Here is a 26,205-nt window from a genome sequence, read left to right on the forward strand (position 1 = left end):
CTCTCTCACACACATAGGCTCTCTCTCTCTCACACACATAGGCTCTCTCTCTCTCTCACACACATAGGCTCTCTCTCTCTCACACACATAGGCTCTCTCTCTCTCACACACATAGGCTCTCTCTCTCTCACACACATAGGCTCTCTCTCTCTCTCACACACATAGGCTCTCTCTCTCTCACACACACATAGGCTCTCTCTCTCTCTCACACACACACAGGCTCTCTCTCTCTCTCACACACATAGGCTCTCTCTCTCTCACACACACATAGGCTCTCTCTCTCTCTCACACACACACAGGCTCTCTCTCTCTCTCACACACACAGGCTCTCTCTCTCTCACACACATAGGCTCTCTCTCTCTCACACACATAGGCTCTCTCTCTCTCTCACACACATAGGCTCTCTCTCTCTCACACACACATAGGCTCTCTCTCTCTCTCACACACACACAGGCTCTCTCTCTCTCTCACACACATAGGCTCTCTCTCTCTCACACACATAGGCTCTCTCTCTCTCACACACATAGGCTCTCTGTCTCTCTCACACATAGGCTCTCTCTCTCTCACACACACATAGGCTCTCTCTCTCTCTCACACATAGGCTCTCTCTCTCTCACACACACATAGGCTCTCTCTCTCTCACACACACATAGGCTCTCTCTCTCTCACACACATAGGCTCTCTCTCTCTCACACACACATAGGCTCTCTGTCTCTCTCACACATAGGCTCTCTCTCTCTCACACACACATAGGCTCTCTCTCTCTCACACACACACACAGGCTCTCTCTCTCACACACACATAGGCTCTCTCTCTCTCACACACATAGGCTCTCTCTCTCTCACACACACATAGGCTCTCAATCTCTCACACACATAGGCTCTCTCTCTCTCACACACACATAGGCTCTCTCTCTCTCACACACATAGGCTCTCTCTCTCACACACACACATAGGCTCTCTCTCTCACACACACATAGGCTCTCTCTCTCTCACACACATAGGCTCTCTCTCTCTCACACACATAGGCTCTCTCTCTCTCACACACATAGGCTCTCTCTCTCTCTCACACACACACAGGCTCTCTCTCTCTCTCACACACATAGGCTCTCTCTCTCTCTCACACACATAGGCTCTCTGTCTCTCTCACACATAGGCTCTCTCTCTCTCACACACATAGGCTCTCTCTCTCTCTCACACACACACAGGCTCTCTCTCTCTCTCACACACACACAGGCTCTCTCTCTCTCTCTCACACACACACAGGCTCTCTCTCTCTCTCACACACATAGGCTCTCTCTCTCTCACACACACATAGGCTCTCTGTCTCTCTCACACATAGGCTCTCTCTCTCTCACACACACATAGGCTCTCTCTCTCTCTCACACACATAGGCTCTCTCTCTCTCACACACACATAGGCTCTCTCTCTCTCTCACACATAGGCTCTCTCTCTCTCACACACACATAGGCTCTCTCTCTCTCACACACACACATAGGCTCTCTCTCTCTCACACACACATAGGCTCTCTCTCTCTCACACACACACATAGGCTCTCTCTCTCACACACACATAGGCTCTCTCTCTCACACACACACATAGGCTCTCTCTCTCTCACACACATAGGCTCTCTCTCACACACACACATAGGCTCTCTCTCTCACACACACACATAGGCTCTCTCTCTCTCACACACACATAGGCTCTCTCTCTCTCACACACACACAGGCTCTCTCTCTCTCTCACACACATAGGCTCTCTCTCTCTCACACACACATAGGCTCTCTCTCTCTCTCACACATAGGCTCTCTCTCTCTCACACACATATAGGCTCTCTCTCTCTCACACACACACATAGGCTCTCTCTCTCTCACACACACACATAGGCTCTCTCTCTCTCACACACACATAGGCTCTCTCTCTCTCTCACACATACATAGGCTCTCTCTCTCACACACACATAGGCTCTCTCTCTCACACACACACATAGGCTCTCTCTCTCTCACACACACATAGGCTCTCTCTCACACACACACACATAGGCTCTCTCTCTCACACACACACACAGGCTCTCTCTCTCTCTCACACACATAGGCTCTCTCTCTCACACACACATAGGCTCTCTCTCACACACACACATAGGCTCTCTCTCACACACACACACATAGACTCTCTCTCTCTCACACACACAGGCTCTCTCTCTCACACACACATAGACTCTCTCTCCCTCACACACATAGACTCTCTCTCTCTCTCACACACATAGACTCTCTCTCTCTCTCACACACATAGGCTCTCTCTCTCTCTCACACACATAGACTCTCTCTCTCTCTCACACACATAGGCTCTCTCTCTCTCTCACACATAGGCTCTCTCTCTCTCTCACACACACATAGGCTCTCTCTCTCTCTCACACACACACAGGCTCTCTCTCTCTCTCACACACATAGGCTCTCTCTCTCTCACACACATAGGCTCTCTCTCTCTCACACACATAGGCTCTCTCTCTCTCACACACATAGGCTCTCTCTCTCTCACACACATAGGCTCTCTCTCTCACACACACATAGGCTCTCTCTCTCTCACACACATAGGCTCTCTCTCTCACACACACACATAGGCTCTCTCTCTCACACACACATAGGCTCTCTCTCTCTCACACACACATAGGCTCTCTCTCTCTCACACACAGGCTCTCTCTCTCTCACACACATAGGCTCTCTCTCTCTCACACACACATAGACTCTCTCTCTCACACACACATAGGCTCTCTCTCTCACACACACATAGACTCTCTCTCTCACACACACACATAGGCTCTCTCTCTCTCACACACACACATAGGCTCTCTCTCTCTCTCACACACACATAGGCTCTCTCTCTCTCACACACACATAGGCTCTCTCTCTCTCTCACACACACACAAAGGCTCTCTCTCTCACACACACATAGACTCTCTCTCTCACACACACACATAGGCTCTCTCTCTCTCACACACACACATAGGCTCTCTCTCTCTCTCACACACACATAGACTCTCTCTCTCTCACACACACAGGCTCTCTCTCTCACACACACATATACTCTCTCTCTCTCACACACACAGGCTCTCTCTCTCACACACACATTGGCTCTCTCTCTCACACACACACATAGGCTCTCTCTCTCACACACACATAGGCTCTCTCTCTCACACACACACATAGGCTCTCTCTCTCACACACACACATAGGCTCTCTCTCTCTCACACACACAGGCTCTCTCTCACACACACACATAGGCTCTCTCTCTCACACACACATAGGCTCTCTCTCTCACACACACATAGGCTCTCTCTCTCACACACACATAGGCTCTCTCTCTCACACACACACACACATAGGCTCTCTCTCTCACACACACATAGGCTCTCTCTCTCACACACACATAGGCTCTCTCTCTCACACACACATAGGCTCTCTCTCTCTCACACACATAGGCTCTCTCTCTCACACACACATAGGCTCTCTCTCTCACACACACACATAGGCTCTCTCTCTCACACACACACACATAGGCTCTCTCTCACACACACACACATAGGCTCTCTCTCTCACACACGCATAGGCTCTCTCTCTCACACACACATAGGCTCTCTCTCTCACACACACATAGGCTCTCTCTCTCACACACACATAGGCTCTCTCTCTCTCACACACACATAGGCTCTCTCTCTCTCACACACAGGCTCTCTCTCTCACACACACATAGACTCTCTCTCTCACACACACACATAGGCTCTCTCTCTCTCACACACACACATAGGCTCTCTCTCTCTCTCACACACACATAGACTCTCTCTCTCTCACACACAGGCTCTCTCTCTCACACACACATAGGCTCTCTCTCTCTCACACACACATAGGCTCTCTCTCTCTCACACACAGGCTCTCTCTCTCACACACACATAGACTCTTTCTCTCACACACACACATAGGCTCTCTCTCTCTCTCACACACACATAGGCTCTCTCTCACACACACACATAGGCTCTCTCTCTCTCTCACACACACATAGGATCTCTCTCTCTCACACACAGGCTCTCTCTCTCACACACACATAGACTCTCTCTCTCACACACACACATAGGCTCTCTCTCTCTCACACACACACATAGGTTTTCTCTCTCTCACACACACATAGGCTCTCTCTCTCTCACACACACATAGGCTCTCTCTCTCACACACACACACATAGGCTCTCTCTCTCTCACACACACATAGACTCTCTCTCTCTCACACACACATAGGCTCTCTCTCTCACACACACACATAGGCTCTCTCTCTCTCACACACACATAGGCTCTCTCTCTCACACACACACAGGCTCTCTCTCTCACACACACACATAGGCTCTCTCTCTCTCACACACACATAGGCTCTCTCTCTCACACACACATAGGCTCTCTCTCTCACACACATAGGCTCTCTCTCTCACACACATAGGCTCTCTCTCTCACACACACATAGGCTCTCTCTCTCTCACACACACAGGCTCTCTCTCTCACACACACACATAGGCTCTCTCTCTCTCACACACACATAGGCTCTCTCTCTCTCACACACACATAGGCTCTCTCTCTCACACACACACACATAGGCTCTCTCTCTCTCACACACATAGGCTCTCTCTCTCACACACACAGGCTCTCTCTCTCACACACACATAGGCTCTCTCTCACACACACACACATAGGCTCTCTCTCTCACACACACATAGGCTCTCTCTCTCACACACACACATAGGCTCTCTCTCTCTCACACACATAGGCTCTCTCTCTCACACACACATAGGCTCTCTCTCTCTCTCACACACACAGGCTCTCTCTCTCACACACACACATAGGCTCTCTCTCTCTCACACACACATAGGCTCTCTCTCTCTCACACACACATAGACTCTCTCTCTCTCTCACACACACATAGACTCTCTCTCTCTCTCACACACACATAGACTCTCTCTCTCTCACACACACATAGGCTCTCTCTCTCTCACACACACATAGGCTCTCTCTCTCACACACACATAGGCTCTCTCTCTCTCTCACACACACATAGGCTCTCTGTCTCACACACACATAGGCTCTCTCTCTCTCTCACACACATAGGCTCTCTCTCTCTCACACACACATAGGCTCTCTCTCTCTCTCACACACACATAGGCTCTCTGTCTCTCTCACACACACATAGGCTCTCTCTCTCACACACACACATAGGCTCTCTCTCTCTCTCACACACACACATAGGCTCTCTCTCTCTCTCACACACACACATAGGCTCTCTCTCTCACACACACATAGGCTCTCTCTCTCTCTCACACACACATAGGCTCTCTGTCTCACACACACATAGGCTCTCTCTCTCTCTCACACACATAGGCTCTCTCTCTCTCACACACACATAGGCTCTCTCTCTCTCTCACACACACATAGGCTCTCTGTCTCACACACACATAGGCTCTCTCTCTCTCTCACACACATAGACTCTCTCTCTCTCACACACACATAGGCTCTCTCTCTCTCTCACACACATAGGCTCTCTCTCTCACACACACATAGGCTCTCTCTCTCTCTCTCACACACACACATAGGCTCTCTCTCTCTCCCACACACATAGACTCTTTCTCTCACACACACACATAGGCTCTCTCTCTCTCCCACACACATAGACTCTTTCTCTCTCCCACACACATAGACTCTTTCTCTCTCACACACACATAGGCTCTCTCTCTCTCACACACACATAGGCTCTCTCTCTCACACACACACATAGGCTCTCTCTCTCACACACACACACAGGCTCTCTCTCTCACACACACATAGGCTCTCTCTCTCTCACACACACATAGGCTCTCTCTCTCTCACACACACATAGGCTCTCTCTCTCTCACACACACATAGGCTCTCTCTCTCACACACATAGGCTCTCTCTCTCACACACACATAGGCTCTCTCTCTCACACACACATAGGCTCTCTCTCTCACACACACATAGGCTCTCTCTCTCACACACACATAGACTCTCTCTCTCTCACACACACAGGCTCTCTCTCTCTCTCACACACACAGGCTCTCTCTCTCTCACACACACATAGGCTCTCTCTCTCACACACACACAGGCTCTCTCTCACACACACACATAGGCTCTCTCTCTCACACACATAGGCTCTCTCTCTCACACACACATAGGCTCTCTCTCTCACACACACACACATAGGCTCTCTCTCTCACACACACATAGACTCTCTCTCTCTCACACACACAGGCTCTCTCTCTCTCACACACACAGGCTCTCTCTCTCACACACACACATAGGCTCTCTCTCTCTCACACACACATAGGCTCTCTCTCTCACACACACATAGGCTCTCTCTCTCTCACACACACATAGGCTCTCTCTCTCACACACACACACACACACATAGGCTCTCTCTCTCACACACATAGGCTCTCTCTCTCACACACACATAGGCTCTCTCTCTCACACACACACACATAGGCTCTCTCTCTCACACACACATAGACTCTCTCTCTCTCACACACACAGGCTCTCTCTCTCTCACACACACAGGCTCTCTCTCTCACACACACACATAGGCTCTCTCTCTCTCACACACACATAGGCTCTCTCTCTCACACACACATAGGCTCTCTCTCTCACACACACACACATAGGCTCTCTCTCTCACACACACACATAGGCTCTCTCTCTCTCTCACACACATAGGCTCTCTCTCTCTCTCACACACACATAGACTCTCTCTCTCTCACACACACAGGCTCTCTCTCTCTCACACACACAGGCTCTCTCTCTCACACACACACATAGGCTCTCTCTCTCTCACACACACATAGGCTCTCTCTCTCACACACACATAGGCTCTCTCTCTCTCACACACACACAGGCTCTCTCTCTCACACACACACATAGGCTCTCTCTCTCTCACACACACATAGGCTCTCTCTCTCACACACACATAGGCTCTCTCTCTCTCACACACACATAGGCTCTCTCTCTCTCACACACACACATAGGCTCTCTCTCTCTCTCACACACACATAGGCTCTCTCTCTCACACACACATAGGCTCTCTCTCTCTCACACACACATAGGCTCTCTCTCTCTCACACACACACATAGGCTCTCTCTCTCTCTGTCACACACACATAGGCTCTCTCTCTCTCTGTCACACACACATAGGCTCTCTCTCTCACACACACATAGGCTCTCTCTCTCACACACACACATAGGCTCTCTCTCTCACACACACATAGGCTCTCTCTCTCACACACACACATAGGCTCTCTCTCTCACACACACACACATAGGCTCTCTCTCTCACACACACATAGGCTCTCTCTCTCACACACACACACATAGGCTCTCTCTCTCTCACACACATAGGCTCTCTCTCTCACACACACACAGGCTCTCTCTCTCACACACATAGGCTCTCTCTCTCTCTCTCACACATAGGCTCTCTCTCTCACACACACACATAGGCTCTCTCTCACACACACATAGGCTCTCTCTCTCTCACACACACATAGGCTCTCTCTCTCACACACACACATAGGCTCTCTCTCTCTCACACACACACATAGACTATCTCTCTCTCACACACACAGGCTCTCTCTCTCACACACACATAGACTCTCTCTCTCTCACACACACAGGCTCTCTCTCTCACACACACACATAGGCTCTCTCTCTCTCACACACACACATAGGCTCTCTCTCACACACACACATAGGCTCTCTCTCTCTCACACACACACATAGGCTCTCTCTCTCACACACACATAGGCTCTCTCTCTCACACACACACACATAGACTCTCTCTCTCACACACACACATAGGCTCTCTCTCTCTCACACACACAGGCTCTCTCTCTTACACACACATAGACTCTCTCTCTCTCACACACACATAGGCTCTCTCTCTCTCACACACATAGGCTCTCTCTCTCACACACACACAGGCTCTCTCTCTCACACACACACATAGACTCTCTCTCTCTCACACACACAGGCTCTCTCTCTTACACACACATAGACTCTCTCTCTCTCACACACACATAGGCTCTCTCTCTCTCTCTCACACACATAGGCTCTCTCTCTCTCACACACACATAGGCTCTCTCTCTCATACACACACATAGGCTCTCTCTCTCTCTCACACAATTTTTTGTGGGCATTTAAAAATGACAGAAAATCTTTTCCAAAATGGTCTCAAATGAGCTGTACTCTCAGGCCCATGGGAGAAAGGGTTTTACTAGGCAGGGAGTGTAGAACAAGATGCATGGAGCTCCAGAGGTCACAAGGTCAATGTGGGCCTGCATGGATGTCAGCAGGGCATGAGGGAGAAGGCCCAAGTGAATAGGTGTGTCTGTGTGAGTGTCTGTGTGAGTGAACCTGTCCTACATCACCTGGTATACTCGGCAGCTCGGTAAACACCTCCCTAGTATCATTTCTTACTCGGCAGGATCCGTCCACGTTATCGGAGGGCTCCTGGCAAGCGGGGAGTCGCCGACCCGCGTTCAATGTGCCGGTCCGCTTAGCAAGTGCGTCCCGCACGCCCCCATGTCTTCTTTTTTTCCATTTTCATATTTTTGAAAAAATAATTTTTCATATTTTTTTTTCTGCTTCAAAGTAGATTAAGTGAAGCTTCACCTCCATTCAGGCAGTTATCACACCCCCCCACCCGGATTCGACCCCACTGGTCATTTAAAGACGTGTTTGGCTACGGGCACGTGGTAAGTTATGCGTTCACCTGGTAGTCGTCTTTTTTTTCATTTTCATATTTATGAAAAAATATATATATATATTTTTTTGGTAGTCATTTAGCAGACACTCTTATCCAGAGCGACTTACAGTTAGTGATGCATATTTTCTTCATATTTTTTATTTTTCTTATATATATTTTTCTAGCTTTAGAAAAAAACAAACCGATAAAAACCTGGTTTTCTAATATGTACGGGTTCACGAGGGTTGCCTAATCACACATGTGACATTTTGGAAGGATGTGACCTTTTTAACCCTTCAAAACAGCACCTATGACCACAATGTAAGGCACTTCCGGTTGTCACAGGAAGCTGTAATTAAACACATATCCTCATTGGGACAAGCTCTTACAGAATCCTGAGTTTCAGGTCAATCCGTGAAAAACTAAACTTTTTACAGAGGGTTGAATGTAGCGTTTTCACTATCTGCTGGTGGATACATCTAAACCATGTTTAGGGTCAATCTTCCCACTTCCGGTTGCTCCAGGAAGCTTGAACTCAACACAGGTAATCCTTATAGTGGCCTGATGGGTTGACAAAGAAGACAGTTTGATATGGCAATATAAACCCACATAGGCATCAAGTTGAAGTTAGGGCAGCAGGCAATGTATTTCTATGGAAAAGAGTTCACGGTCAACTGTTTGAATAAATGCACCCTGTTTTCACTGTTAAGGATTAATTCCACATGGTCATGGGTAGGCTTGCACAGATCGGGAGAACCTTAGGAGCGTTCCTGTGGTTGAAATGTTTTTCTATCCTTACCGGATCTAATGCTCTCACCCAAAAGCACCTCAAATTTAAGACCAGGCTTCATTTTGGGCCTTGTCCTGAGACCTTTCTGGATGTCTATATTTTAGCCCAAAAAACGTCAGAGCCTGCTGATCTTCACATATGTTGCTCTTTATATGCCCCCCAACCATAATCTGGAAATATATTAATTTCAGACTTTCGGACATAAAACTTACATATTGTGAAAACCACACACAGACATGTGAAATCCCTTAGCTAGATGAGCCTCAAACATCAGAGCAATGGCCTAGGCGACAACACCTTGGGTGGGCAATTGTCTTCCAAATGAATGTTCATATATAACACGCCATTCTCCAAATCAATATTTCTATATAACATGCCATTCTCCTTGCATTATGCTGTTGGGTCAGGGAGGAGGGAGGTTGCAATGCTGGGAAAAACACCTCCACAGCAGATCAACACAGCATTGCAACATTTTGTGTCCCTCATTTGAATAATGGTGAAACTTCCTTTTTTTTTTTTTTTAAGAAACATTGAACATCAGAGAGAGAGAGAGAGAGAGGAGAGAGAGAGAGAGAGAGAGAGAGAGAGAGAGAGAGAGAAGAGAGAGAGAGAGAGAGAGAGAGAGAGAGAGAGAGAGAGAGAGAGAGAGAGAGAGAGAGAGAGAGAGAGAGAGAGAGAGAGAGAGAGAGAGAGAGAGAGAGAGAGAGAGAGAGAGAGAGAGAGAGAGAGAGAGAGAGAGTGTTGTGAGGAGCGAGGAAGAGTGAAAACAGTGGAGTGAGGCAGAGCGAGAAAGAAAGAGTGAAAACAGTGGAGTGAGACAGAGTGAGAGAGAGAGAGAATTGTGAGGAGAGAGAGTGAAAACAATGGAGTGAGAGAGAGAGAGAGAGAGAAAGAAAGAGAGAGAGGGAGTTGTCAGGAGAGAGAAAGAGTGAAAACAGTGGAGTGAGACAGCGAGAGAGAGAGTTGTGAGAAGAGAGAGTGAAACAGTGGAGTGAGAGAGAGAGAGAGAGTTGTGAGGAGAGAGAAATAGTGAAAACAGTCGAGTGAGGCAGAGAGAGAGTTGTGAGGATAGAGAAAGAGAGAGTGAAAACAGTGGAGTGAGACAGAACGAGAGAGAAAGTGAATTGTGAGAAGAGAGAGAGAAAACAGTGGAGTGAGTCAGAGCGAAAGAGAGAGAGAGCTGTGAAGAGAGAGAAAGAGTGAAAACAGTGGAGTAAGAGAGAGAGAGAGAGAGAGAGAGAGAGAGAGAGAGAGAGAGAGAGAGAGAGAGAGAGAGAGAGAGAGAGAGAGAGAGAGAGAGAGAGAGAGAGAGAGAGAGAAAGAGAGAGAGAACTGTCCACAATGTTAATAGGAACAAAGATTTGTGTTCCTAGGTTAGCCTAGGTTAGGGCCCTTAATATGGAATACATTAAATAGAGTGGTTAGAATATATAAAGGGTAACAGTTTCTATGAAGTACATCCAGTCGTCTGAAAAAGTTTGGGCACCCCTCTGAGGCTGCATAATAATTTACTCTGTCGTCACAGAAAATGATCTCAGTGGCATGCCATTCATTTTCTAATAAAAGCTGAGTAACTCTCAGAATGCTCTACAACATTCGGAGAGTACGACCCTGCCTTACACAGGAAGCGGCACAGGTCCTAATCCAGGCACTTGTCATCTCCCGTCTGGACTACTGCAACTCGCTGTTGGCTGGCCTCCCTGCCTGTGCCATTAAACCCCAACAACTCATCCAGAATGCCGCAGCCCGTCTGGTGTTCAACCTTCCCAAGTTCTCTCACGTCACCCCCCTCCTCCGCACACTCCACTGGCTTCCAGTTGAAGCTCGCATCCGCTACAAGACCATGGTGCTTGCCTATGGAGCAGTGAGGGGAACGGCACCTCTGTACCTTCAGGCTCTGATCAGTCCCTACACCCAATCGAGGGCATTGCGCTCATCCACCTCTGGCCTGCTGGCTCCCCTTCCTCTGCGGAAGCATAGTTCCCGCTCAGCCCAGTCAAAACTGTTCGCTGCTCTGGCACCCCAATGGTGGAACAAGCTCCCTCACGACGCCAGGACAGCGGAGTCACTCACCACCTTCCGGAGACACTTGAAACCCCACCCCTTTAAGGAATACCTGGGATAGGATAAAGGAATCCTTCTACCCCCCCCCCCCCCCCCCCCCCCCCAATTGTAAAGTGGTTATCCCACTGGCTATAGGGTGAACGCACCAATTTGTGAGTCGCTCTGGCTAAGAGCGTCTGCTAAATGACGTTAATGTGCCCTTGAGCAAGGCACTTAACCCTAATTGCTCCTGTAAGTCGCTCTGGATAAGAGCGTCTGCTAAATGACTAAAATGTAAAATGTAAATGTAAAAAGCTCAGGTAATGAAGTATAATTTCAAAACATGACCATAAAAACAGGTAATAATAAACATGAATCATCATTATATTATTTCACAGTAATGTGTTTTCAGTCCTTCCTCTTGCGTTAGCAGTGTGGAAAGGGACAGTAAAAAGCTCAGGTAGGAGTTTTCCTGTGAGGGGGAGTGGTGGTGTATCCAGGGAGAGAACTAAACTAATCTTCTAAAATGTCATTCATGGTCTTATGCTGCCATCTATTGGAATTATTAAGCAACTGCAGTAGTACTGAATAAAGTGTTTTTCCTTACTAATCCGTACTAAAATAGTGATTACTCAGAATTGCAAAAAAATGGCGGGGGTACCAGGAGGGAGGAGAATACATTTTTTACATTTTAGTCATTTAGCAGATGCTCTTATCCAGAGCGACTTACAGTTAGTGAGTGCATACATTTTCATACTGTCCCCCCATGGGAAACGAACCCACAACCCTGGCGTTGCAAGCGCCATGCTCTACCAACTGAGCTACACGGTAGTAGTGCATGGCCAAGTGGTGGTGCGCAGGCCGTGGAGAAAGCGGTGGTGGGGAGGGTTGCAGCTGGGCTACATGAGCTGAGGCAGGTTTCTGTAGTAACAGAGACTCCGGTGGGCGAAGGCTTGGTGGGCTCATCCCAGGAAATATTGCCTGTCATTAGGGAAGAGGCACTGATCAGGGGGGAAGTGCAGGGGGGCAGAGACTGGGGAGGAGGAGGACGGTACCGTGCCAATGGAGGAGGAGGAAGAGGGGGGAGGTGAGTCTGCGGGAGCGGAGGACAAGGCGTCTCGTTTTCAGACGGCTCATTGGATCCAGAGCTGACAGACAGTCAGGCTGAGGGCCCAGTATATACGCTGAGAGAACTTTCTAGGTTCCTGATGGAGATTAAAGGGGAAAAAGAAGGTTCTGCTGGAGTCTTATTTGATTGATCCTGGAAGGTTTGTAAGGTCAGTACAACACGTGATGAAGAATGAGGGGTTTAGTGTCCTCTCACCCAGGAAGCGGTATAGGCTGAGAAAATGGGTCATGGGTTCTTAAGGGCATGTCTTCAGAATCTGCTTAAATTGATGTTTTTTCTGGCATGGCGGCTTTATGGGCTTCTCTACTGGTTTCTGATTGTGGTGATTTCCCTCCCACCTCTTATGGAGATTTCACGGTTAGACTTCCTTAACATGAACGGCGGCAGAGACTGGGGGAATATGTCAAACAAAAACATTAAAATGTCAAAAGAGGTGTGTAAGGGTAGGTTGTTAGTGGTTAGCGCCAAAATCAATGACCTTGTCTTTGCTTTCCAAAATGTGTCTGCACCTAGTACAGGGCTCAGTTCTCTGTTTCACCAGGGCCCAGGCAGGTGTCCTATTGGAAATTCCATGTAAAGCTCTTCCAAGATGTCACTTTTTGCTCAAGCTTCCAAGGCTTTTGGGAGAGGTGGGGACAGCAAGAAGGGGGAGTTTGAGTCTCTCTGTCAGTGATGGGATGTAGGGAAAGCCCAGAGCTTTAACATGTTGAGAGAGATGGATGCTCCCAGCTCTTTCTTTTTGGGGTTGGAAAAACAGAGTGGGGAAACCAAGAAGATCCCTTGTTTTACGTTTGTCTGATGGGCGGGTAACTTCTGTTGTGGGGAGATGAGGGAGCCTGATGGGTGGGTAACTTCTGTTGTGGGGAGATGAGGGAGCCTGATGGGTGGGTAACTTCTGTTGTGGGGAGATGAGGGAGCCTGATGGGTGGGTAACTTCTGTTGTGGGGAGATGAGGGAGCCTGATGGGGGGGTAACTTCTGTTGTGGGGAGATGAGGGAGCCTGATGGGTGGGTAACTTCTGTTGTGGGGGAGATGAGGGAGCCTGATGGGTGGGTAACTTCTGTTGTGGGGAGATGAGGGAGCCTGATGGGTGGGTAACTTCTGTTGTGAGGAGATGAGGCTGTGGAGTTGTACTCTGATTTATAGAGGGCAGGACTCTGTGGTCCTCTGTAGCTCAGCTGGTAGAGCATGGCCCTTGTAATGCCAGGGTAGTGGGTTCGATCCCCGGGACCACCCATACGTAAAAATGTATGCACATGACTGTAAGTCGCTTTGGATAAAAGCGTCTGCTAAATGGCATATTATTATTATTATCATTATTATCCTGGGTTTTCTCAGGTTCTGCTCACAGACCTTTCCAAACTCTCTCTGTCACAGATAAATCAAATAGACATTTCCCTGGCCTTTCACAAACTCTCAGCTGCTGTCTCTCAGACGGTCTGCCTGTGGATTTTTATAAAAAGTTCTGGGGAATTATTGGACAGGACGTGTGTTGTGTGAGTGCGTCGGGGTGGGGGAGCTGTCGCTAAGCTGTAGACGGGAGGCTTTGACTCTCCTGCCCAAAATAGGGATTTGAGCGACTTAAAGAACTGGAGGCCTGTGGCATTGCTCTGTTTGGACTATAAGGTCTTTACCAAGTTCCTCGTTAACAGACTGAAGTCCCACCTGGACTCTATTGTACACAAGGACCAAACGTACTGTGTACCAGGATGCTCAATCACAGACAATCTGTTCATAATCAGGAGAAAGCCTTTGATAGGGTGGACCATGAATATCTGTTTAATGTGTTGTTTTGGTTGTGGGGAGAATTATGTGGCCTGTGTTCAAATGCTGTATGCTGGGGCTTCATGTATGGTCAAGGTGTGGGGAGGGCTCAGTAGGCCAGTCTGGGTAGGGAGGGGCATTCACCAGGGATGCCCTCTGTCAGGGCAGCTATACACTCTTGTTATTGAGCCCTTTCTGGGCCTGCTACGCAGGAGGCTACAGGGAGTGTGGGAGCCAGGCATAGGGTTGGGGACAGGCATAGCAGTGGCAGCATACGCTGATGACGTCTGTGTTGGTTAGGGATGAGCAGAACCTACAGGCCCTGGAGAATAGTTTGAGGGTGTACGAGGGGGCGTCTTCTGCTTAGGGAAACTGGGGCAAGAGTGAGGCTCTGTTATGTGGGGCATGGAGGGACAGGGCACCTCCGCAGCTTCCAGGGGGGTTGCATTGGGGCTGTGAGTGGCTCAAGATGCTTGGGGTGTATCTGGGCTCGGAGGGTTGGGATAGGAAGAACTGGGAAGGAGTGTCACAAGCGGTGGTGTCGAGGCTGACGAAGTGGAGGTGGCTCATCTCCCAAGTGGCATACAGAGGGACGGTGCTGATCATCAACAACTTGGTGGCATCCTCTCTATGGCTTAAATTGGCCATTCTCAACGCCCCCGGTGGTCTGCTTGTGGACCTGCAGCGCAAGTTAGTTAATTTTTTCTGGTCAGGGTGGCAGCGTTCTGACTCAGCAGCACAGAGGCTACTGTACCGTACGGAGGTGGGCTGGAGGGAACCAGCATGTGCTCTGTTGAGGAGGGCTGGTGGTTTGGGGCTGGATCAGCAGATCTTCATCATGCGGCCGGAGAGACTCAATACAGCAGGGGTCTCTGATTTCTATGCTGCAGTACTGAGGGCTGGAGCAGCCTGAGGAGGGGCCACCACCGTTTCCACCACTGCAAGGGACAGCAGAGACTGGGGACTGGCAGGAGAGTCCGGAGGACTTACTGACTTTTAACACTCTGAGCTTAGTGGGAGTGAAGGGGCATCAGTGGCAGGGGGTTGTGGGGGCTGAGAGCATGGCAGGGTATAGGTGGAGGGGGCTCTATAAGCTCCCAGTGCTGGAAAGGTCAGGGTCGTCCAGTGGAGGGTATTAGATGGAGCCCTGGACACCAATAGCTGGTTGGCTCGGGTTGACCTGGGAGTTGGGGAGGGGTGTCCGTTTTCTGCAATGACAGACTGTTCATCATGTTTTTTCTGTGTTGCCAGGGTAATGCCATTACTGTTGACGCCTTAGGGTTGAGTTTGAGTTGTACAAAATGATCAACAGTGTGGAGATGTTTCAGGAGGTATGGGGGCTCAGGGGGGCTGTCTGTACGGCTGGAGAGGAGGGGTTGGATGGACGGTTGGAATGTGGTGCTGGTTGGTGTATTGTACTGTGGTGTTGGGTACTGGATAATGTGATTGTGTGGAGGTTGTGGTGGCACGCAATGTGCTTTTAGGGGTGGGGGTGTTAGTGTAATGAGGATGGCTCATTAAAGTAAGACAAGTCTCTCTCTCTCTCTCTCTTAACAGCGCTCTGCACAGGCAGCAGTGGTGGACAGTGATAAGATCTTTACCGAGCTGATCCGCTCCATTGAGAGAAGGCGCTCTGAGGTGAAGGAGCTGATCAGAGCCCAAGAGAAGGCTCAAGTGAGTCAAGCTGAAGGACTCCTGGAGCAACTGGAGCAGGAGATAGCTGAGCTGAGGAAGAGAAGCACTGAGCTGGAGCAGCTCTCACACACAGAGGATCACATCCATTTCCTCCAGGTAACTCAACTGCCTTGATACATGTGATATGAAATTAAAACTCTCAATCATTTGGTTCTCACTCTCTCTCTCTCTCTCTCTCTCTCTCTCTCTCTCTCTCCCCCCAGAGTTATCAGTCTCTCTCCAGTACCAGTGTATCTTCAGACTTACCCAGCATCGTTGTCCGTCCTCTTCAGTACTTTGGAGATGTGAGTAAGACTGTGTCTGAACTGAGAGAGAAACTAGAAGACGTCCTTAAAGGAGAATGGACCAAGATCTCCACTACAGGTGTGTTGAAAATAATAAGAACATCAACTTTAGACCATTGAAAGTTCCCTACTAGTCATATACATGTGGAATATGGTATGATGATAACATTCCCTCTCTCTGTGAATGTGTTTGTGTGTCTGTAGTGAATATAGTGGATGTTGTACTGCCTCCAGAGCCCAAGACCAGAGAACAGATCTTACAATGTGAGTCTCTTTATTCTGAAGTAACTAACAGTCTCTTTTTACTGACACTCCTAACAATCCCTCTAGAAATATATAGCAATAGTAGATCTAATCAAAGACTGGGTATCTATCTGACTCCTCATATTTCTCTGATTTGATCTCTGCTGTGCTCTAATCAAAGACAGGGTAGATACAGTATCTGACTTCACTTATTGTTCTAACTCCCCTCATTGGTCTCTGCTCTGCTCTTCTCCCAGATTCCTGTCAGCTCACACTGGACCCAAACACAGCACACACACAACTCTCTCTGTCTAAAGGGAACAGAAAGGTGACACGTACAGGCCAAGTCCAACCATATCCTGTTCATCCAGACAGATTCACCAAATACTGGCAGGTTCTGTGTAGAGAGGGTCTGTCTGGACGCTGTTACTGGGAGGTGAAGTGGAGTGGGGAGGATGTTTATACAGCAGTCTCATATAAAGACATCAGCAGAACACGGACAGATGGTGTATTTGGAGACAATAACAAGTCCTGGAGTTTAGACTGCTCTAGTGGTGGTTATTGGTTCATACACAATAATGTTGAGACTAAAGTATCAGGCCCTCGGTCCTCCAGAGTAGGAGTGTACCTGGATCACAAGGCAGGTACTCTGTCCTTCTACAGTGTCTCTGACACAATGACCCTCCTCCACAGAGTCCAGACCACATTCACTCAGCCCCTCTATCCTGGGTTTGGGCTCTATAATGGTACTGCTGAGCTGGTTAAACTGTAGTAGGGTCCACATAGATACTAGTCATGCTGGTGTAGTCTATAGCTGAGCTGGTTAAACTGTAGTAGGGTCCACATAGATACTAGTCATGCTGGTGTAGTCTATAGCTGAGCTGGTTAAACTGTAGTAGGGTCCACATAGATACTAGTCATGCTGGTGTAGTCTATAGCTGAGCTGGTTAAACTGTAGTAGGGTCCACATAGATACTAGTCATGCTGGTGTAGTCTATAGCTGAGCTGGTTAAACTGTAGTAGGGTCCACATAGATACTAGTCATGCTGGTGTAGTCTATAGCTGAGCTGGTTAAACTGTAGTAGGGTCCACATAGATACTAGTCATGCTGGTGTAGTCTATAGCTGAGCTGGTTAAACTGTAGTAGGGTCCACATAGATACTAGTCATGCTGGTGTAGTCTATAGCTGAGCTGGTTAAACTGTAGTAGGGTCCACATAGATACTAGTCATGCTGGTGTAGTCTATAGCTGAGCTGGTTAAACTGTAGTAGGGTCCACATAGATACTAGTCATGCTGGTGTAGTCTATAGCTGAGCTGGTTAAACTGTAGTAGGGTCCACATAGATACTAGTCATGCTGGTGTAGTCTATAGCTGAGCTGGTTAAACTGTAGTAGGGTCCACATAGATACTAGTCATGCTGGTGTAGTCTATAGCTGAGCTGGTTAAACTGTAGTAGGGTCCACATAGATACTAGTCATGTTGGTGTAGTCTATAGCTGAGCTGGTTAAACTGTAGTAGGGTCCACATAGATACTAGTCATGCTGGTGTAGTCTATAGCTGAGCTGGTTAAACTGTAGTAGGGTCCACATAGATACTAGTCATGCTGGTGTAGTCTATAGCTGAGCTGGTTAAACTGTAGTAGGGTCCACATAGATACTAGTCATGCTGGTGTAGTCTATAGCTGAGCTGGTTAAACTGTAGTAGGGTCCACATAGATACTAGTCATGCTGGTGTAGTCTATAGCTGAGCTGGTTAAACTGTAGTAGGGTCCACATAGATACTAGTCATGCTGGTGTAGTCTATAGCTGAGCTGGTTAAACTGTAGTAGGGTCCACATAGATACTAGTCATGCTGGTGTAGTCTATAGCTGAGCTGGTTAAACTGTAGTAGGGTCCACATAGATACTAGTCATGCTGGTGTAGTCTATAGCTGAGCTGGTTAAACTGTAGTAGGGTCCACATAGATACTAGTCATGCTGGTGTAGTCTATAGCTGAGCTGGTTAAACTGTAGTAGGGTCCACATAGATACTAGTCATGCAGGTGGTGATGGTCCCCAGATATAATGCTCTGTTTTTCTGTACAATTATTTTTGTCTGACTGATTTGATCTTCAGAGTTTAATTAAAACTTAATAACGTATTTTTTATCAAATGCAATGTTTTAATTGGCTACATTTACATTAATCATGATGTATGCTGTTAATGTATGTTGGTTGTCATTCAGAACCATTGAAATGTTTTCTCAATTGGTTCTCCGTCTCAATGTAATTTTCCTCAGTATCATTGAACAGGTAGTGTTACTTACTTGCTAATTGAACTATATGGGCCGGTTTCCCGAACACAGATGAAGCCTAGTCCTACACTAAAAAGCATGTTTAATGGAGATGTCCGGGAAACCGGCCCTAAATTTGATATATTTTATTCTCCCATACTGCTCAGTCAAGCAACATTAAACCTGTCCAGCAGGTGGTGCTATTAACCAAACAATAAAAACCCAGCACATATCTTGACTTGTCACTCAGTATATCAGTAATGTTCAGAATTGTACTTTAATATAATTGGAGATTGATGGTCTTTTTAATCCACTATCTAGAGTCAGGAACAGATGAAGTTAGGTCTGCTACTGTTCAGTTATTAAATATGATTGATGGTGATGGGAAATAAAAAATCCATCTAGTAGTAGTTTTCCTTTGCTATTTATTCCAAGGTGTGTCTTTAACTTGTAAATGGATTGTGTTGAAGCTGGCATGTGGTGTGGATGATAGAATAGAGTGAATAGAGGAGAGAAGAGAGGAGGAGAGGAGAACATCATATAGAAGACAGATAAGATAGAGAGACAATTCATACCCAGGGGAGTTACTGACTCTGGCCCAAATGACACGCTGTTCCCTACGTAGTGCACTAGGCTACTTCTGACCAGATCTAAAGTAGTGCACTACATAGGGAATAGGGTGGAGATTTGCTCACTGTCATTAGAATGAAGATTTCCATACAGGAGTTACTGTTTCTGTCCCAAATCTCTCCCTGTTCCCTACGTAGTGCACTAGGATTCTTTTGACCTGATCTAAAGTAGTCTTCTAGATTTTACATGTTTTCTCCCTGTCATTAGGAAATGACAATATGGTAATGACTTTAGTGGTTTCCTCCCCCTTTGTTTTTATTGGTTGTGTGTTATGTGTGTTGTTGTGTTAGGTTTTCCCCCTGTGTTCCTAATGGAAAATCCATTAACAATGAATCACAAACAAATTATATTCCAGTTGTGTTTAGACAACTTCATGGCTGACATCCCCCAGAACTTTACCTGATGTTCTCTCTCTCTCTCAAACCATACACATTTATGTCATTTAGCAGACGCTCTTATCCAGAGCAACTTACCGTTAGTGCATGTATATATATACATGACTGTATGTCGCTTTAGATAAAAGCGTCCGCTAAATGGCATATTATATTATTATTATATATATTTTTCATACTGGCCCCCATGGGAATCGAAATCACAACCCTGGCATTGCAAACACCATGCTCTACCAACTGAGCTACATCCCTGCCGGCCATTCCCTCCCCTACCCTGGACCAATTGTGCGCCGCCCGGTCGCTGACGGCTACGACAGAGCCTGGATTTGAACCAAGATCTCTAGTGGCACAGCTATCACTGTGATGCAGTGCCTTAGACCACTGCACCACTCGGGAGACTATAGAAAGCAGACAACCTCAATATGGTTCCATTCCTGTAGTTATCAGGACACATGGGGTGTGGAACTATTATCTCCTTTCTAAGTGTGAACTTGTCCACTTCCCTTCATGGATTTAAAAGGAAATGACTGGTATATGTAAACTCCCTCTACCCCATGCCAACACCAATCCAATGCTTTTACATTTGAGGAGTAGTGAAGGAATGATACACTTCAGGAGGAAGGAGAGATTATTGGGACACACCCATGGAGTGATGATAGAGGGATGTGAAAGAGGAGAGAGGTAATGGTTGGACTTGACTTATTTATTCTCTCATTAGACTTATTCTGTTTCAATAACTTAACTGCATAACACAAAATAAGTACATTTAAGGAAGTATCCATGTATTATAGATTTTATAATCACTTTTGTACTATTTTCACAAGTATGTGGTAGAATTTCACAACTCTTAATACAAAACTCAAAACAGATCATCAAAAAGGCTGTTTTTTCAAAACTTTAAGCACATTTTCAATTGACTAAGTACAACACACAAAGGAAGTATCCTTGTATTATATCTTAATATGTGAAATGCACACTTCCTCCCATAAGTCATTAGTAGTTGATGTAGGGTTTCATCTGTCAAAAGGTAAATCACACCTGGTGACTTATGAGTTATAAATGTTATTACTGTGGAGTCACCATGATCAGATTACTGTGGTGTGTGTGTGTGTGTGTGTTAGTCTTTGATTAGTTTAGTCATCAAGGCTGAGAGGATGTATCTATTTGAAAGGGTGTCCTGGTCTTTGATCAGACCAAATGGTTGTAAAGTCCTCAAGACAATAGAATGGTTGTCAGGCAGTGGAGTCTGGTGGGAGGAGCTATAGCAGGACAGGCTCATTGTGATGTCTGGAATGGAATAAATGGAACTCAGTCAAACATGTGGTTTCATATGTTTTGTGTTTGATACGTTCCATTGATTCCATTCCAGCCATTACAATGAGCCCGTCCTCCTATAGCTCCTCCCACCAGCCTCCTCTGGTGTCAGACCTGCATGGTGCCTCAGAGTCTGTGTAGGAACTGTGAGGTGGGTGTGTTGGGAACATTATTCCCTATTTTTCATAGTTCCACAATCTATTAATAGCCAGAGATGTGAATTAAACATTCTGCCAATCATGGTTATTTTATTTATAACCAGAGAATTGGGCTGATTCAAACAAGACCAAACATGCTTCTTTTTAAAGTTAGGACATGTCCAAGAAATGTTACTTGTAAAACTAAAATAACCAACACCCTTTCTTGTGATTGTAATATATAGAAAATATAATAATATATTTCCATTCACATTGTGTGTGTGTGGTCCAATGTGTGAGGGGCTTGTTGTGATCCTGGGGGTAGTGCATTGGGCTGTACACTGACTATATGCCTTCTTAATATTGAGTTGCATCGGGTGGGGGGCTGTTAAAACTGTTTTGAATGGGGTGTGTTTTGGGGTCTGGGGGTGAAATCAAACAGTGTATTCAAACTGGTTAGGGGTAGACTTAGACCCCCTAGAACATTCACACCTGGTCCTTTGTTGCAGGATTTGTTTTATACATGTTTGTACATTAATTTCTTACATTTCCATTCCCAGGTTGAATGTCAATAAGAAGTAATATAATTGTATGTATGACTTTACAATGTCCATCTACATTATACTCCACATAACTTTATAGGAAGCAGACTTTACAATGTCCAGCTACATTATACTACACATAGCTTTATAGGAAGCAGACTTTACAATGTCCAGCTACATTATACTACACATAGCTTTATAGGAAGCAGACTTTACAATGTCCAGCTACATTATACTCCACATAGCTTTATAGGAAGCAGACTTTACAATGTCCAGCTACATTATACTCCACATAGCTTTATAGGAAGCAGACTTTACAATGTCCAGCTACATTATACTACACATAGCTTTATAGGAAGCAGACTTTACAATGTCCAGCTACATTATACTCCACATAGCTTTATAGGAAGCAGACTTTACAATGTCCAGCTACATTATACTCCACATAGCTTTATAGGAAGCAGACTTTACAATGTCCAGCTGGGTAAAGATTAGAGCTTTCTTTCCTTTTTAAATCACTCCAGGCAATATGTAATACAAATCTGATTTGGTTGCAATGCTGGGAAGAACTACACCACAGTAGATCCACGTTGCCTTTCAACTTTTTTCAAATAGGTTAAATCCTTCCAAAATGTCATATGAGGTGCAGCAGGCTAGGAGAAAGGGGGGAGAGAGTGGCCAGCCTCCACAGGGGATATAGAAATACATTGCCTGCTGCCCTAACTTCAACTTGGTGCCTATGTGGGTTTATATTGCCATATCAAACTGTCTTCTTTGTCAACCCATCAGGCCACTATAAGGATTACCTGTGTTGAGTTTAAGCTTCCTGGAGCAACCGGAAGTGGGAAGATTGACCCTAAACATGGTTTAGATGTATCCACCAGCAGATAGTGAAAACGCTACATTCAACCCTCTGTAAAAAGTTTAGTTTTTCACGGATTGACCTGAAACTCAGGATTCTGTAAGAGCTTGTCCCAATGAGGATATGTGTTTAATTACAGCTTCCTGTGACAACCGGAAGTGCCTTACATTGTGGTCATAGGTGCTGTTTCGAAGGGTTAAAAAGGTCACATCCTTCCAAAATGTCACATGTGTGATTAGGCAACCCTCATGAACCCGTACATATTAGAAAACCAGGTTTTTATCCGTTTGTTTTTTTATAAAGCTAGAAAAATATATATATAAAAAAAAATAAAAAATATGAAGAAAATATGCATCATAAGAGTGTCTGCTAAATTACTACCAAAAAAATATATATATTTTTTTCATAAATATGAAAATGAAAAAAAAGACGACTACCAGGTGAACGCATAACTTACCACGTGCCCGTAGCCAAACACGTCTTTAAATGACCAGTGGGGTCGAATCCGACTGGGGGGGTGTGATAACTGCCTGAATGGAGGTGAAGCTTCACTTAATCTACTTTGAAGCAGAAAAAAAAATATGTAAAATTATTTTTTCAAAAATATGAAAATGAAAAAAAAGAAGACATGGGGGCGTGCGGGACGCACTCGCTAAGCGGACCGGCACATTGAACGCGGGTCGGCGACTCCCCGCTTGCCAGGAGCCCTCCGATAACGTGGACGGATCCTGCCGAGTAAGAAATGATACTCGGGAGGAGACAGAGAGAGGGAGAGGGGACTCTCTCCAATCCCACTGACCTCACTGTTGGGTACATGCTGTCTGGACATTAAAACAGACCCAGTTGCTAGGTCAACCAAGCATAGACAGATAAGATAGAGAGACAATTCATACCCAGGGGAGTTACTGACTCTGGCCCAAATGACACCCTGTTCCCTACGTAGTGCACTAGGCTACTTCTGATCAGATCTAAAGTAGTGCACTACATAGGGAATAGGGTGGAGATTTGCTCACTGTCATTAGAATGAAGATTTCCATACAGGAGTTACTGTCTCTGTCCCAAATCTCTCCCTGTTCCCTACGTAGTGCACTAGGCTTCTTCTGACCAGATCTAAAGTAGTGTTCTAGATTTTACATGTTTTCTCCCTGTCGTTAGAAAATGACAATATGGTAATGACTTTAGTGGTTTCCTCCCCCTTTGTTTTTATTGGTTGTATGTTATGTGTGTTGTTGTGTTAGGTTTTCCCCTGTGTTCCTAATGGAAAATCCATTAACAATGAATCACAAACAAATTATATTCCAGTTGTGTTTAGACAACTTCATGGCTGACATCCCCCAGTTCTGTTAAGACCCATTGAACTGGGTCACATTCTAAATGGTCACTTGTATTGATAGTCCATACTGGGCCTAACTGGGGTTAACCATACTGGAGGGTTTCTTTCTGCACACATATTCCCTCATCTCCAGAACTTTACCTGATGTCCTCTCTCTCTCTGCCTCTCTCTCTCTCTCTCTCTCTCTCTCTCTCTCTCTCTCTCTCTCTCTCTCTCTCTCTCTCTCTGCCTCTCTCTCTCTCTCTCTCTCTCTGCCTCTCTCTCTCTCTGCCTCTCCCTCTCTCTCTGCCTCTCTCTCTCTCTCTCTCTCTCTCGCTCTCTCTCTCTCTCTCTCTCTCTCTCTCTCTCTCTCTCTCCCATCAAACCGTATAGAAAGCAGACAACCTCAATATGGTTTCATTCCTGTAGTTATCAGGACACATGGGGTGTGGAACTATTATCTCCTTTCCAAGTTTGAACTTGTCCACTTCCCTTCATGGATTTAAAAGGAAATGACTGGTATATGTAAACTCCCTCTACCCCATGCCAACACCAATCCAATGCTTTTACATTTGAGAGGAGTAGTGAAGGAATGATACACTTCAGGAGGAAGGAGAGATTATTGGGACACACCCATGGAGTGATGACAGAGAGATGTGAAAGAGGAGAGAGGTAATGGTTGGACTTGACTTATTTATTCTCTCATTAGACTTATTCTGTTTCAATAACATAACTGCATAACACAAAATAAGTACATTTAAGGAAGTATCCATGTATTATAGATTTTATAATCACTTTTGTACTATTTTCACAAGTATGTGGTAGAATTTCACAACTCTTAATACAAAACTCAAAACAGATCATCAAAAAGGCTGTTTTTTCAAAACCTTAAGCACATTTTCAATTGACTAAGTACAACACACAAAGGAAGTATCCTTGTATTATATCTTAATATGTGAAATGCTCACTTCCTCCCATAAGTCATTAGTAGTTGATGTAGGGTTTCATCTGTCAAAAGGTAAATCACACCTGGTGACTTATGAGTTATAAATGTTATTACTGTGGAGTCACCATGATCAGATTACTGTGGTGTGTGTGTGTGTGTTAGTCTTTGATTAGTTTAGTCATCAAGGCTGAGATGATGTATCTATTTGAAAGGGTGTCCTGCTCTTTGATCAGACCAAATGGTTGTAAAGTCCTCAAGACAATAGAATGGTTGTCAGGCAGTGGAGTCTGGTGGGAGGAGCTATAGCAGGACAGGCTCATTGTGATGTCTGGAATGGAATAAATGGAACTCAGTCAAACATGTGGTTTCATATGTTTGTGTTTGATACGTTCCATTGATTCCATTCCAGCCATTACAATGAGCCTGTCCTCCTATAGCTCCTCCCACCAGCCTCCTCTGGTGTCAGACCTGCATGGTGCCTCAGGGTCTGTGTAGGAACTGTGAGGTGGGTGTGTTGGGAACATTATTCCCTATTTTTCATAGTTCCACAATCTATTAATAGCCAGAGATGTGAATTAAATATTCTGCCAATCATGGTTATTTTATTTATAACCAGAGAATTAGGCTGATTCAAACAAGACCAAACATGCTTATTTTTAAAGTTAGGACATGTCCAAGAAATGTTACTTGGAAAACTAAAATAACCAACACCCTTTCTTGTGATTGTAATATATAAAAATATAATAATATATTTCCATTCACATTGTGTGTGTGTGGTCCAATGTGTGAGGGGCTTGTTGTGATCCTGGGGGTAGTGCATTGGGCTGTACACTGACTATATGCCTTCTTAATATTGAGTTGCATCGGGTGGGGGGCTGTTGAAACTGTTTTGAATGGGGTGTGTTTTGGGGTCTGGGGGTGAAATCAAACAGTGTATTCAAACTGGTTGGGGGTAGACTTAGACCCCCCAGACATTCACACCTGGTCCTTTGTTGCAGGATTTGTTTTAGACATGTTTGTACATTAATTGCTTAAATTTTCATTCCCAGGTTGAATGTCAATAAGAAG

At 45.9% G+C, this 26,205-nt stretch overlaps 1 protein-coding gene across 1 annotated transcript in view; it reads left to right on the top strand.

Annotated features, from left to right (window-relative positions):
• LOC311124989 (tripartite motif-containing protein 16-like) overlaps positions 1–18,773 on the top strand; it is an 84,745-nt gene extending 65,972 nt beyond the window's left edge. The window contains exons 2-5 of the mRNA XM_084199078.1: positions 16,067–16,300; positions 16,408–16,567; positions 16,693–16,752; positions 16,989–18,773. Coding sequence (XP_084055204.1) covers positions 16,067–16,300; positions 16,408–16,567; positions 16,693–16,752; positions 16,989–17,503 — 969 coding nt within the window. The 3' untranslated portion in view covers positions 17,504–18,773. The remainder of the gene's footprint in view (positions 1–16,066; positions 16,301–16,407; positions 16,568–16,692; positions 16,753–16,988) is intronic.
• The last annotated feature ends 7,432 nt before the right edge of the window (positions 18,774–26,205 follow it).

Source organism: Coregonus lavaretus (genome assembly GCF_964263955.1).
Source record: "Coregonus lavaretus genome assembly, contig: HAP1_SCAFFOLD_1457, whole genome shotgun sequence".
In the NCBI taxonomy this organism is placed as follows: Eukaryota; Metazoa; Chordata; class Actinopteri; order Salmoniformes; family Salmonidae; genus Coregonus; species Coregonus lavaretus.